Below are 16005 nucleotides of genomic sequence, written 5' to 3' on the forward strand. Positions count from 1 at the left end.
TAATGTAACATTATAATCACATTTTATTTTACACATCTCTAGCACACAGTGATATTTATGCATTTGCACTGATTGTTGAAGAATTAATTAATCTATTCACTGCTCTCTCCTGCCAATAAATCTACACTGTGTGGGGTGCCCTATAACACAGAAACACCATGCAACACAGTTTGCATTTGCTTGTGGTGATCAGACCTCTTTTTGGAGATTTTACATGTGACCCTCTGTGCTTACACATTTCAGGTAAAAAGGACGATCTCTCTCTATAATAATAAATTAACATATTGGGAGAAAGATGAAGCCTAAGTAGAATATGCCCAAATCTGCTATTCGAGCCATGTCACGTAGGTGAAATGCCTCACTAGGACTCTGATTCACTCTGCAAGCGGAGTCCTCAACAGTCTATTTTCTCTTGCTGGGCTGACCCACATACATATTCCAAAGACCGTATCGATGGAAACTTCGCCATCACACCTCATTATCAAGCTCCAGGTAGTTGAACTCTCCCTGGGCGTGGAAGCGATGCCTGTGCTCATCCACCGTGAAGTTGACTTGCCGGCCGGAGAGCTGGACAAGCACCGAGTGCCAGTGCTGGTCATCCAGCAGGCTGCCCAGGGTGAGACTGACCCGGGCATGAGGAGAGGGCAGTGCAGCATCACCTTAGAAGAGAGAAAACAAAGTGGCGCCGTTTTTGCCAGTCTAACAAAAAAAAAGCTTCCCTTTCGTGAGGCAGCATCTTCCATAATCATCACAAGCTCCTTTCAGGCACTCCAGCCAAAACACTAGTGTAGATTTACCTGAAGTTTGAATATAATACCCTCTCAACCTTACAGCAATGCCTTCTACTGTTAATATCTTTTAATATGACCCATCACATGTTCCTTTTCAATATAAATCTTACTTTGCTACAACCTCAGTATTTTTACCACCTTAATATTTTTCAATGACCTGTCTCTTACTTCATGATGTTAGGAAATAGCTATGTAAGTCGACGGCACTACGTAAAAAAATCACTGAATGAGGGTCTTATGCAATTTGCAAAACATGATCCATTTTAAATTAAAGTACAACACTGATATGTATATTATACTTACATATATGCCCTGAGTCTGGAAATAAAGCACCCCAATTTTTACAAGATACCATATGAACACATAAAGTTACTGAAGTGACATCTATGTGACCAGATTTTCAAGCTTTTCACCAAATAGTTTTACCTGAATTAATAAGCAAATACAGTTTTCCTCTTCTTAATTCCAATGTGAGGTGATCTCCGTTTTGCCCCTCCCTGTGGAGGAGAACCCCATCACTCTGCATGGTTTTAAATTTCAAAGAGATAATGTCCTTCATCGGGCTCGGGGATTTTTGGTCAAATCTGTAGAAGAGAGAACTCCTTCCATCAAGATCAACCACCTCTGATCCTAGAGACAAAAACAGTAAAAGTTGCTCTGGGATAAATATGCTTTCCATTAAGCATTTTAAATGTCTATGTATAGAGAAAGCTTTATATATACACGCATACATGTACAGCTCAGCTCCAAGCCAGTTAGAATAAAAGAAAATAAAGCCACCACATGTCTAATTCCCTCTTGATACCTGGTATTACTTCTGTTTTAGTGTTTACTAATCTTTGAACAAAATTAATTTTAAAATGTACTTCTAATTTTCTCTTATATTATTAAAGTCTGTTCTTTCCCATTCCATAAAAAAAGAAAATCAGAAAAAGGATAATAATCAATATCCATAAAACCACATTGCATACTCCACAATCAATATTTTAATGGTGTTCTTCAAATGCTGAAGTTAAGTGATTTTTTAACTCCTGAAAAGGTAGTTTTGATACCTTGACATTCTTTCCTATACACCATAAAAGAGAGGAGTTCCACCTACAAATACATACACACACATCAAATGCCACTTCAAATAAATATTAAACTGACCTCTGTGCTTTGTTTTATTATTTTTTTGTGGTTAAGTAATAGCATTTAAGAGCAATGCTATTGTCTGTCCCCTCAAGGGCATCGTTAAAAAGACATTCCCTTAATGATATTATAAGGGCTGTTCTGTTGCATTTGTGTCATAACTGTGACATTGACATGTTTTTTCAGCTTTCTGACAGTGTCTTATCTACTCATTGTCAAGATCACTTTTGTTCAGCTCATCTGAAAAAAGATGTCATGTTATAGCAGCAGCATAACAGTTCATCTGTCAAAATCAGCTGCACCCTGAACAAGAAATGCAAAGAAGAACTGATAACACTCAAAAAGCCTAGCAGTGTTTTCTACGTTTCACAAGTCAAAGATTTTTTTAAAGGCAATTACCCTTGAGAACACATTTATGTAATAAATGAAGAGGTTAAGAAAACCCAATAAAAGATGAAGCTATTTTTCAAATGGCTAGCTGACTTCTCCCAGTCAAAGAAATGACATTACAGTTTACTTGTCTTATTTCATTTGAAAAAATTACTATAAATACTTATATACCCAAATATACATTTCATTTACATTCTCCATAATACTTAATGTGAATCATTTGTATTCACCATCCCCCAAATTTTTTGACTACTTTATATAGCTATCTTTTGAAATTTCAGAGGTCTGATTCTTTTCCCCACATCTTGCTAATGTGCTTATAAAGAATTCACCAAGTGCACATGAATAAACATTGCATTCTGTGGAAAGAAAAATGTTAACCAAACAATTATTCCTTGTTATATAGTTGAATAAATGTGCATGGTAAAAACATAACTCTATGTCAAATACAAATAATGTGTTCTATGATTATTAGATTACAATAAATTAAGAAAAATCCCAATAAGACAGACTTTAAATGCAGACGAATTTGGAGCACTGCAGTTATCTCCAAGTCAGTGTGTCGCTTAAAGGCAACCATGATAATAATGATTTTATTTTAGATAAGTCTATTTGTGGAATTAGCTACCAAGAGAATTTTTTTCCAGGAAAGGCCTCATCTGTGTTAGTTTAGCCTATTATTTCTCTCTTTCTCTCTTTTTTTTACCTTCCTCACTGCTGTCACGATTACACTGAAATGGTCATACTAAACTTTCGTGGCACCTAAAGCTGCTGTGCCTGGAGTATTCCCATCAGTAACGTGGAACAGTAAAATCCACATCAGACAAGTGAGGCCTAAAGCAATGGTTTATTGTTTCAGGTCTTTTTCTTAATTTATTTTTATTTTTTATTTTTTAAATATATTTTATTGATTATACCATTACAGTTGTTCTATTCCCCCCTTCAATCCCCTCCACCCGCACCCTCCCTCCCCCACCATTCTCCCCCCCTTAGTTTATAACCACGTGTCTCAAGTTCTTTGGATTCTATATTCCCCCACTATTCTCCCCCTCCCCCCTATCTATTTTCTACCTACCATCTATGCTAGTTTCTGTACCTTCTCCCCCCTTCTCCTCCTCCCACCCCCCTGTTGCTAACCCTCCATGTGTTCTTCATTTCTATGGTTCCACTCCTGATCTAGCTGTCTTCTTGGTTTGCTTTTGTTTTAGGTGTGGTTGTTAATAACTGTGTGTTTGCTGTCCTTTCACTGTTCATATTTTTCATCTTCTTTTTCTTAGATAAGTCCCTTTAGCATTTCATATAATAAGGGCTTGGTGATGATGAACTCCTTGAACTTGACCTTATCTGAGAAGCACTTTATCTGTCCTTCCATTCTAAATGAAAGTTTTGCTGGATAAAGCAATCTTGGCTGTAGGTCTTTGGATTTCATGACTTGGAATACTTCTTTCCAGCCCCTTCTTGCCTGTAAGGTCTCTTTTGAGAAATCCGCTGACAGTCTGATGGGTACTCCTTTGTAGGTGACTGTCCCCTTATCTCTTGCTGCTTCTAGGATTCTCTCCTTCATTTTGGTCTTGGCTAATGTAATTATGATGTGCCTTGGTGTGTTCCTTCTTGGGTCCAACTTCTTTGGGACTCTCTGAGCTTCCTGGATTTCCTGGAAGTCTATTTCCTTTGCCAGACTGGGGAAGTTCTCCTTTATTATTTGTTCAAATACGTTTTCCACTCGTGGCTGTTTCTTTCCCCCTTCTGGTACCCCTATAATCCGGATGTTGGAACGTTTAAAGATGTCCTGGAGGTTCCTAAGCCTCTCCTCATGTTTTTGAATTCTCATTTCTTCATTCCTTTCTGGTGGGATGTTTTGTTCTTCCTTCTGGGCCATTCCATTGATTTGTGTCCCCATTTCCTTTCCATCACTATTGGTTTCCTGTGCATCTCCCTTCATTTCAATTAGTTTAGCCTTCATATGTTCTTCTAATTTGTGACTTTGTTCCTCTAATTTGTGACTATAATCTACCAGTTCTGTGAGCATCCTGATGACCAGTATCTTGAACTGTGCTTCTGAGAGGCTGGCAATTTCTTGGTCGCTTAGAGTTATTGGCTCTGGGACTTTGAGTTCTTCTTGCGCCATCTTTCAGGTTGTTCATGCCTGTTCCATAGCAGGATCAGAGCCCTAAAATGTTCACTAGAACAGGGCAACTAAGTCGCTGGGTTGTGACGCTGTATGTGGGGGCGGGGTCAAAGAGGGACTATGGCGTCCTGTCCGCCGCCTGCCGCCACGGCCCTCACCGGTGCAGCAGTTGCTGCCGTCACCGGGCCCACACGTTTCGTCCCACTGCACGCGAGTGTGCCACCGCCGTCAGCCCTCGCCCCCTGGGGCCTGCGTGGTCTGTCTCACTGTGCATGAATATGTGCCCGCGGTCTGCCCCGCACCCCAACTGGTTCCCGTCTGCCTGCGTGCCTGGGTCGGGGGCCCTGTCCTGCCCGACCCTGCTCGCTGCTGGCTCCGCCCCTCTTACCGTCCCGTTGAATGGTTAGATGTAGTCGGACTTACGTATAATTCAATTTTCTGTCCTTTGGTTGTGTCTTTGTTTCTCCAAACCTTTGTTGTATTCAAACTTGGTGGTGGGAGAAGGCACAGTGTTTCCACCTATGCCTCCATCTTGGCGGAAGTCTCAGGTCTTAAACTGAGGCCACTTGCCATTTTCTCTCCAACCTGTTTTCTTCTTTCTTCACAGGTATAACACTCATTGATTTGATGCATGCATTCAACAAATATTGATTCAGTTCAGCACATCTGAGGCACTGTGATGGATGCTTAGATAAAAAGAGTGATCGACACAAACATAGCCCATCACTTACAGGGCTTACATTCCGTGAAGATGGACAGTAATTACCAAATAAACAAATAAGTTCATAAAGGATTACAGACTAAAACAGGCAGTCTGATCAAGGTTGAAAGAAGACTGGGATCACTTTAATTATGGTAGTTGGGGAAACTCAGTTCTCAGATCTAGAAATCTGGCACTAAAGCAGATCTTAATCAATAATCTTCTGCTCTCACTGGTCCTTAAGATCAATTCTTATCCTCATAGATGAGAATTATTATTCTTAGGACATTTCATTCTAACAGGCCTGGATATCCTCCCAAGACATTCTCTCCTCACCGCTGTGAAAGGAAGCCCTGAGGATTGCTGGGAAACTACAGGGACAGTCAGCAATTTATCTGTCTGAAGAAGGAAGTAGGAGAAGGGGCCGGGCCTTGGAAAAAGGGGCGTGAAAGCCAGAAAGCAGTGAAGTAGGAGAATGAATCAACAAACTGGTTACAATCACATCACAGACACACATGCATGTGAACAACACCTTTCGGGGGGGGGCGGGGAGTAAATGTATTTCAGCATGTGAGAACCTTGTCAGTACAGAATTACACACATGCAATATATATGAGGTTTGTCTGGGAAAAGTGCAGCCATTGTTAACATAACAAGAACAGTTTGCACAACATCAATGTAACCTGGCAGCCAAGGAGAGTGGACTGGAATGTGCATGGACAAACAGTGACAACTTCACTCTACTAGTCAATGGGGGTGGTAGACCCCATTGAGTGAGTGTGTGTACTGTGTGGCCATCACATTCAAAATGTCTGAGCAAGTAGAGTAACAAATCTGCATCAAATTTTGTGATGAGCTTGAATATTCCTCCCTGGAAACTATTTAGATGATGCAGAAGTCTGCAGCTATGGGCAACTGGTGATGAGCAACTTCATCAGGACGATGTGCTCACTCATGCATCATGCCTCCTGCAGAGTTTTTTGGTGAAATATCAAAGCACCCAGGTGACTTGGACCTCCTACAGCCCAGATTTGGCACCCTACAATCTCTGGCTTTTCCCAAAATTAAAATCACCTTTGAAAGGAAAGAGATTTCAGAACATTGATAAAATTCAGGAAAATGCAGTGGGATAGTTGACGGTGACTGGGAGAACTGTGTGAAGTCCCAAGGTGCCTACTTTGAAGGGAACTATGGGGTCATTGTCCTGTATAGAATATTACATGGCTGGATACCTTCTGGGATATATATATTTCCATACACACATACACAAGGATTCTCATAAAAGAAAAAATATTCAGCTGATTCCTAACAGTATGACTTTTGATAGAATGGCTCTGATATAAGTCACTGCTATTAACAGCTATTTATAAAATATATCTGATATGTAAACGACACACAATTTCAAACAATAATCATAAAACACTAGGTTATGACACATAAAGTTGAGGATATACAACCCTGAAACTATCTGAAAAAATAAGTAATCTTTTGAGAGAGAGAGAGAATTTGAAATCAACGTATCATCACCAGCACCTGACACTCACTCAGGTGCTGGGGGTGAGACAGGTATAGGGCCTCTCTTGAAGTGACTTTATCACTATTAAGAAAAATTGGAAAAACTAGAAAATAAATCAAAGGCAGAACTCCACATCTTTTAATGTCATACTAAGCAATTTTTAACAGCCCCTTGTCTAAAGATTATTTAATTCTAAAATTAATAAATGCCCGATTTTACTATTCATTGCTGATTAGTGCCACCATCTGTTGAGTAACATGTTTATTTGCAGATTTTTTTTCCCCAGCAGAGATTCAAATGACTTCTGTCTGACAGGAAATATACCCCCAAAGGTTATGGTTTTTATTGCCCTCATGGACATTAACCATCCGTGTGCCTAGCCTAGGAACAGCGACCCAGCACTCTTTCTTGGATTCATGTGTGCACTCGGCCTCTTGAGCTTTCTCTAGACCAGCTTTACCATCCTTCTGAGGCCTTCGTCAATGAATCCAATACATCTCTGATAAGTGCTTATTCTGTATTTGAATGAGAGTCATGTTTTTACATTTTTAATTTTACTTTTAACACTACTAACTTAAAAAGTATGCTTCAATGTACCATCATTGGGAGAGAAATATTTCATGTCTTAGCCATCACTGATAAGTAGTGAATATATTTTCACTATTCCACAAAGATTTTCAGATTTTGGACTCTTAATAGAGCACTGCCGAAGCAAAACATTCTCACAAAAGAAAAAGTTCAGATGATTTTTAACATTTCTTTACACTAAATCTAACCTATAGGAGATCTGAGTATATACCATTAATAAAATTAATCTAACTCAATAGTTATTTACTTAAAAATACTATATTAAGTATCCAAAATAATATTATACTTAAATTAACAGTTAATAATACACTTATTCCTGTCTTTTGTCAAATACTTTTAAGAAAAGAATCTTTTGTACCCAGTTTATTTGTATAAAGAGGAGAAGGTAGCGTTCTTAGAAAACTACAGGAAAACTAAGAAACCGGAAGTTAACAAAATTTGTAACACTAAAGGACCTATACAGTCCAAAGACAAAGGAGTGGACATGTTACCTTGTACATGTTACCAATTGAAAGGAAACTTATTCTTCTAATTGCAAGTTTGTTCATTAGTATGCTTATTAACTGAGGTATATTTTTAATGGTTAGATTATGGTCAATGCTAATATGGCCCTGTCATACCCGGGCTCACCATGTGGGGGCATGGACTCGAATTTGCCAGTAACAAGCTGGAAAATTCCAACCCAGTCACATGTCCTTCTCTGACTCTGATCCTCTCACCTCTCTCCTGAGGACCCTTTCAGTGACAGTGGGCCCACCTGGATCACCCACGATAATCTCCCCATCTTGAAATCTCTACTTCAATCACATCTGCAATGTGCCCATGACAGAATGCACCACATCTGCAGGTGACAGGCATGACTTTCTCTGTCACAGCAAGTCACTTAACGTCTTTGCTCTGTTTTCTCATCTGTACCATGGCAATAAACATAGTATTTTCTTCATAGGATTGTTGAATAAATGTGTATCTGCATAATTTTGGAAGAGTTGTTGGCACATAATTAGAATTCAATGACTGTTAGCTACTACTAAGGACATGACATTATTTATTATTAGAACACGGGGCAAGGAAAGAGGTACAGGAAAGTTTAATAAATATATTTGGTGTACTCATTTTTTAAAGTGGCCTCTTTAAAAATAATCAGTTTCTGAAGTGCATGAGTAAAGCTCAGTTATCAGTGTCACTGCCAGGTCAGACAGCAAGAACGCTTCTGCACCACTTGTGGGCTCTGTGGCTTTTTCTCTGCCTGTCGGCGAATGCCTGAGCTGACTTACCATGGCAATTGTCGGTGACCTGAACCCTCCTCAGTGAATACCTCCATTTCAAATCATCTCATTTATAGCAGGGATCAAAGAAAGAAGAGACTCACAAAGATTGTGGGCCCTGCTCCTATATCAGATTCTCCCTGTGACCCCCAGGAAAGAGGCAGGGTCTACTTTACTTGCGTGATTCAGAAATACAATCTTCTGTGGAACGAAGCATTTTCCAACAGAAAATATTCAAATTTATTTCACGGCATTGTGTCAGAAGTGGTATTGCTGAAGTGTATTCTCTGCTCCTTCCTGCAGCACATATTTATAGAGAGCTCTCTGTGAACCCAAGGGAAGACATAGCAATGCATGAAAACAAAGCACTTTTCCCCCCAAGGAGCTTTGCTTCTGCAGCAGGACTGGGTCCCAAGTGACTTCCACCATGTACAAGAGGAGTTAATTCCCTCAGCCTCAGAGAAGAATGTCGCCTCAAATGTCTTTACCTCCATGAGCAGCAAACGGTGTTTCTGCCTCTGCCTGTTTCACATCTTCCACCCCTCACCCCTGCACCCTACCCCTACTCCAGGAGTTTGAAGCTTCCCGTTACTATGAGAGGTTGCCGTTTGAAAAAGCAGTATTTCCCTCACTCTCCAAGTGAATTACTAAGAAAATCATATCCAAAAGCACAGCTTCTTAAAGTGAGTCCCATGGTCCCGTTGTGTTGGAATCAACTGAGGAGAATCTCTTGGGGCGTCTCCAAAAACATTCAACATCCTGGGCTCTGTCTGAGCCACACCCTGGAGTACAGGTTCCTGAGTGATCCCAGGGCAGATGACAGCATGAAGGTTATCTGACAAGAGGAACAAGAAGGTGACAGAAACCTGTTCTCTGAAAATGAATAAGCTCATTGCATATCGAATTGCACCACAGGAAATAAATATGTTTTCTTTACTATGCTGTAGACAATCCTTGCAGAAAATTGTGCAGGTGGTAGTCACCTATCCCTGAAAGACGCTTCAGAGAGAAATTGATTCTGTGAATTAAAGTATGAATCAGCACATTATTGATGAGGTCAGTTGACTAAGAAACTTAAAATTAAAAAGTTGGAATAGAAAATAAGTAATCCAGAAAGCAAATTCTTGAATAATAGACAATTGACTGTATTTGAAGGTTATGAAAGACTTCTTAGAAAAAAACACGAGAGTCTTCTCCTATTAATTCTTTGGAAATCACCTCAAAAATATAAATGGAAAAAGACTGTTACGGCTAGAGAGAGCTATGGAGCAAACTCTTCTTGCCTAAAAATGATGTCAGCCTTAAACACTGATCATACTGTGTATTTGAAAATTATTACCTATGCATTACTGAACAAACAGAGGTCCATTTTGACTTCTAAGAAACATAAATCAGAGTAAGTCACCGTTAAACTATTACATAGTGAAATACTGAAGCAACAGCATGATGTATAGGCACTCGAGATCTGCATTACTGAACGGGGTTTTAAAGAGATGGAGGAAGAGACTAAGCACTTGAGAAATCAACAGGAAATAGGTTGTACTATTTTTGCATAGTAGCATAAAAGAACACAGAATGATTTAAGGGTCTCTTACGTTTAAGACAACTAAAATTAATTCAATAAAAAGGAAGAAGACGCAGAATCAAATGCTGCATACAACCACAGGAAAGAGGTGACTTGACTATCACGGCTTTAAATAGCCCGAGTTAAGGTCAGTGACAACACTGCAGGAGGTCATGGGAACAAACATGATCACTGCCCCTTAAATATCAATCTAAATTAGCCTTTTACATAGATTTGACATTGGTAACATGCACTATGTCAAGGACAGCAGAGTGTGTCATTGGAGGATGTAAGTTGTATTTCTGTTTCTTATATGTTTTGTAATAAATATTACAGTGGTCACATGCTTATTCTCAATTTCCTTGTGGAATATGTGGAGAATAATTCCAACTGCTCATAGCACACGCACACACACACACGCACACACACACCCATACACAGCTATGGGTATCAAATGGAAGTATCAAAATGCCTCAACATTTATTGAGATTTGTATTATCATTCAATAATAACAAACATTTAAAATCTCATATGATCATCTCAGGGATATTTCTCCTTTAATCAACTGCTACTGTATAGTAAATTTGTGATTTTTTATCTATTTATTATTTTTATGGTTTATACTGTGTGTGGCTAATCAGACATTTTTCCTGACTCATCCATTTAATAAACAGGTATTAAACCAGCTCCTCCAGTAAGGAACTGGTGTTGCACCAGTGAGCGCAGTCTGTCCTCGTGGGTCCTCTGCTCTGAAGGAAAAGAACGGGAGGCAACTCATCCCATGTGCGGAGACCCATACTTACAAATTGTAAGTGGGGCGTGAAGAAAAAGGACAGGGTTGTACGAGAGATTTGAACAGAAATGATACCTCTGAAGGAAGTGATATTTAAGCGGACAGATGACCACCTGTGTAAATGTCTAGGGTCAGGAAAGGACTAGTATGGGGGAGAAGGTGAGAAGAGTTGACAGGGTGGGAGAGACTTCAGAGGGAGGGATGATTCTGGCAGGAAGTCAACGGAAGGGGTCCTCAGGGAGTTGAATTGCTGGCAGATCACCTCAACCCAGTGAAAGCTAGGCTGCAAGCTGTGTTGGGACAGGTCCATTTAGGTTTGCTCTTTGCCTTAGGGCACAACACCTGGTCTTCTTATGGCCTTTACTCCCTAAGGCAATGCCTTTCTGGCTTTTTCCGTTAAAAGTCTAAGGTACTCAACAAGTCCCTGTATCTTGGCTGGACTTAAATTCCAAAGGTGGTCTTTTCAGCACTACAGAGATGCTGAAAACTTTTGGACTTCCATCCCCCAGTTCCTGATTTCCCTGTGTTTCTTGTCATCTCATGTGGGGCAAGTCAACTCAGGAATCAGCGAAAGATTTCAGGGAAATCTGCATGCAGGAGTTGAGTCTCTCCCTCTTTGACTCCCTGCTTTTCAATGTTCCGATCTAAATTTGTAGCCACTCTGGCCACCGTGAATTCTGACCTCTGTCCCCCCAGCCTAATGAACTCATTATGATGTCCTGCAAACTGGGGTGTGTTTTTAGGACAAAGTCGGTTAACTGCATATCTCCTGGAGTTTGCTTCCTTCTTTGAAAAATCAAGTCTTCTCAAGTTTCTACTGGTTTTAAGTTGAACTTCACAGCCCTGAGAGCAGTGTTTTAAATATATATTTTATCCAGAAATTATAAGCACTATGGGCAACAAGACAGTCCAATGAAAGCTACTGTGCTGAGACTGGTACTGAAAAGCAATTGTCTTTTTATGGGCTTTCCTAATAATTAACTTGGTCTATCAATATTTAGGATTGTAAAGTGGGCACATACTAATTCTACTATTCTTTCTTTATTTATTACCTGGAATATATCTTATAAAAGAATTTCCCTCTAGTCTTCCATGTGGTTACATTGAGGTATAGATTACATAAGAAAATAAAATAAATATTTGATTTTTTTCTTTCACTTATTAGTTTTTAAAATAAAGAGCTGGCTCCTTAATATCTCTCAGAAGTGACCGATGAGATTTTTCAGTATTATTTTGAACCCATTCACTTAAACACATTTAATATGTTTCAAAACTGCAGGTACTATCCTTATTGACGCTAAAATGTTTCCATCTATGGGCAGTGACGGCCTCTTCAGTTGGTTCTTTTGACATAATTCTGATGGGTTTTTCATAATTTCCTTATTTCCTGGTATTATAATAGTTAACCTTATTTTAACTTTAACATAAGTTCATTCAACATTAAAATCTTCAGTCTATAAACTTTGCAAAGAATGAGAATTTACCCTCTTGGATTTTAAGCTGACCAGAATCTATCTTTGTTGTAAATGGTCACATAAAACAGACTTCCTCAGCTATAGTAACAGCTGACAGACAATCTGAGAGCAAGGACTGTATTTAATTTACCTGAGTCAAGATTTCAGCAGTTAATACATGAAAGTAGCTTAAAAATAGGGATTGAATTCAATTATAACTATTCTTTATATTGAATCTAACAAACTTACTGCTTATTTTTGCCCCAAACCAGATATGCAGCATGTGGAATTAGCATCCAGAAAAGACAAAAGACTGTTACCTAGCTCTATCAGGGTTTGTTTGGTTTTTTTTTCAGGCAAATATTTAGTTCTCATGTCAGTTTCTCATATTTCTTATTAATACATTTTCTAAACTGAAATCTAATTATGTAAGTAGTCCCAACTTTCAATATTTTTACAGTAAAAAATGTAAGAATTTTATAATGTAAGAACTGTAAGATTACATTCTTATTTTTAAAAAGTTAACATGAGTTTTGTAATTATTGACTTGTGCCATTTACGAAATAGAATCCATGATTTTCTCTTAAAGTCTGCATTTAAACAACATAACACTTCTGTACATTTCTTCTCTCCAATCCTCTCACTCAGTTCTCAGTTCTATGCCTGAGCTTTACCAAGCTGAATACACCGCTGAGAAGATGGGGAAGCCTTCCTGAGGCTCACTTAGCCACCTCCTTTCATTCCTTCATTCATGGAGAAGACTAACAACAAAAAAGGACCATCCGGTTATGAGGAGTATAAGGTGAACACAATGTGACTAGGGGTAGACCAGCTGATCCAGGAGTGGTGGACATGTCCTCTGACCTCAGTGTGGATAGAGTACCACAGTTGTCAGAAATAGTGATTTCTATGCTGAGAAAAGGTGATGAGTAAAAGGATTATCAGGTGTCCCACCTTCCGGCATCTCTGGGCCACATTGGAAGAAGAGTTGTCTTGGGCCATATATTAAATACATTGTGACACATAACCCCCAAAAATCCCATAATGCTTTAAGTAAATTTATGATTTTGTGTTGGGCCATATTCACAGCCATCCTGGGTTGCATGTGGCCCATGGGCCATAGGTTGGACAACCCTGAGTCTGAGTAGAAGAAGGAGAGTTGGATGTATGGCAATTACCTGAGGCATAGTCCAAACATCCTAGTCTAGAAAAATCATAAAATCATGGCATGTGAGAGAAATGCAAATTAGTTCAGTATGGCTGGGCGATTGGATGTTCTTATTCTGTTAAGGATGAGGAAGGGATGATCATGGACTACAAAATGAGGGCGTTTACATAAGAACTAGAGACAAGAAACTTAAAATTTACTAAGGGCCACTGTCTTAGCAATTCATCCCTAATTAAAAAACATTATCTCCTGTGGCTTAATTGGCACTTCCTAAGGACACCTCAGATATACTTTCCTTTCCCTGCCTTTGCTTACTTTCTTTCAAGACATTTAGTAGTGTAGTATTTCTTTATCATCAAACATTTTCTTTCTTCCAAAAGTTATTTCCTTACCTACATCCTTGTCTAGGTCTGTAAACATGTTCTGAAGTGCTATGGCTAAGGCATCTGAAATTCATGCTTTCCCTTTGAACCCATAAAATTTAGCTCCTACTTCTCTCATTACTCAGGAAACAACTTCATGTTTACTGACATAAAAGTAAAACATCCCCTTTGATATGGATTTTCCATTCACTTGATGCTCCTTCATAACAACTCACTGCTTTAAGTCATCGGGATCCAGGGTAATAAAAGCATGTGTAGTACTCACAGTAGCCACTTCCCCCACAGTGTTCACAGGACCAGCTTCCACCCTGAGGTTCAGCAAACACATGTATGAAGCACAGGGAGAGCTTGGCATAAAAATGCACATCACTTAAAAACGGTATAAAGAACCTGCTTTAATTATGATAGAAATGCATTTCTGCTCTTCAAAGACACGAGTGGTTATTCAAACACAGACCTCCATACTTTTATTATTAACAGTAATGCCAAAAGTGGAAATGTTATGATTTAATAACAAAAAGTGATATTTAAATAGATTGAAATTACATATCTTCAACCCACAGGGTTTAGAGTTCCAAACTTCCAATTTCACAGGCACTTGAATTCAATTGCGTCAACAAAAGAATTAATTCTCTCTCCTGTGCCCTTTCAGAACTCATTTATTCTCCAGTGTCCCCTCCCAGTAAATGGCACCACCTTCCAGAGAGTTCTTCAAATCTCATAACTCGGTGCCCCTCACATATAATCACTGAGCTCTCTTGATTTGATACCCTCAGCATATGTTGAACCTGATGCAACTCAAAGAACCTCCTCCCCCGAATCCTCATCCTTCAGTGTGAGGCCCTGTCGTCATTGCACAAGTGAGTTCAGAAGTCTGCTAACAGAGCTGCTGCCTCCTACCTGCACCCCGCATTTCAGCCTGAATGACCTTTCTCAAATACAAACTGATCCTTCGGCAACCCTCGCTCCTGTGCTTGACTGGGCTACACCCCTCCTCCTCTTCGGACTAGCCTCCTAGCCTCCTATGTGAAATGTCCACAAATGTCCAAATGTCAGTTGCAAAATCTGTTGCTGCAATTTTTCCTACATTAATCTCAATTTATCAATCACTTATTCCTCACAAACTACATACACTTATGCTATGTGATTTGCAATGAGTTTGTACAATTTTTGTAACATTGCCTCTTCTCACCTAAGGGTCAAACACTCCATGTTGGTTGCCATAAATGGTTCTGTTTTCACATGCACTCAAGCATACCCACCCACATTCCACCTGTCTCTCTCCCCATTCTCTCTCTCTCAATGGCAAGCAAGCTGACAGCCAGCTCTGCGGGGTCATCACAGACTCCCTGCTGTGGCTGTTATTCATGGTGGTCTTGTGGGTTATCTTACCCACCCATACATTGCTTTTTTGGCTTTTGTTGTACAGTCAGTACCATAAATTTTCTGTTTTGAGTTTTGTAACTCTGTACAACTTAGATAAGGTTGTGTTTGTACTTTGCTGTGTAGAATAAAAGATTATTAATAAACCTAATGTTAGAAAGCAAAAATAATACACAAAATAATTCCCAGATTATTCAAAATTATATATTATTTTAGAATTTCTCCCTCTGCCTAATACCTAGTAGAATTCTCTTTCAACAAGTGTCAAAAACACTTAAAAGGTGAATGCATGCATGATTTATCTAGTTGTCAAGAGCACTGGCTTTGGAAAGTGATGGATCTGATTTTAAATCTTAGATCCCACACAGGCTGTGTAGTTCTGGTCAAGCTTCTTTATTTCTCTCAGGCTCCCTTTTCCCCAAGTCTGAAGACTTTGGACACACAGGTGGTGGGTCATGTGCAACCCTCCACTTCTTCCCCGCAGTAATAAGAGGCTCACTGAACTGCCGGCATGGACTCACCAGACCCAGGAGAGAGACGCTGCCCCCCTCCCAACACCACTTTCCTTTTGTATGGGTTGCGGGAGAATGGCCTTTTGTATCTGGAGAAAATCCAGTCTGATCCTAGATCTGGTCTATGGCAGACAAAGTCCCGCAGCTGTGTTCCTGTGCCGATAGCACCTGCAGCTCTTCCGTGAGAAAAGGGGAAGCCAGTGGTCCCTTCTATTTCTGTACCGGGCAGCCAGAGCAAG

General features: G+C 39.6%; 1 protein-coding gene across 1 annotated transcript in view; it reads right to left on the minus strand.

The window, feature by feature from the left end:
• CNTNAP4 (contactin associated protein family member 4) overlaps nt 1–16005 on the minus strand; it is a 252791-nt gene that overhangs the window by 98261 nt on the left and 138525 nt on the right. The window contains exons 5-6 of the mRNA XM_037063587.1: nt 1218–1421; nt 475–659 (exon numbers count right to left, since the gene is read on the minus strand). Of these exons, the coding sequence (XP_036919482.1) occupies nt 475–659; nt 1218–1421 (389 nt within the window). The remainder of the gene's footprint in view (nt 1–474; nt 660–1217; nt 1422–16005) is intronic.

This window comes from Sturnira hondurensis, unplaced genomic scaffold (genome assembly GCF_014824575.4).
Source record: "Sturnira hondurensis isolate 20B ecotype Veracruz unplaced genomic scaffold, ASM1482457v3 Scaffold0014745, whole genome shotgun sequence".
NCBI classification, from domain to species: domain Eukaryota; kingdom Metazoa; phylum Chordata; class Mammalia; order Chiroptera; family Phyllostomidae; genus Sturnira; species Sturnira hondurensis.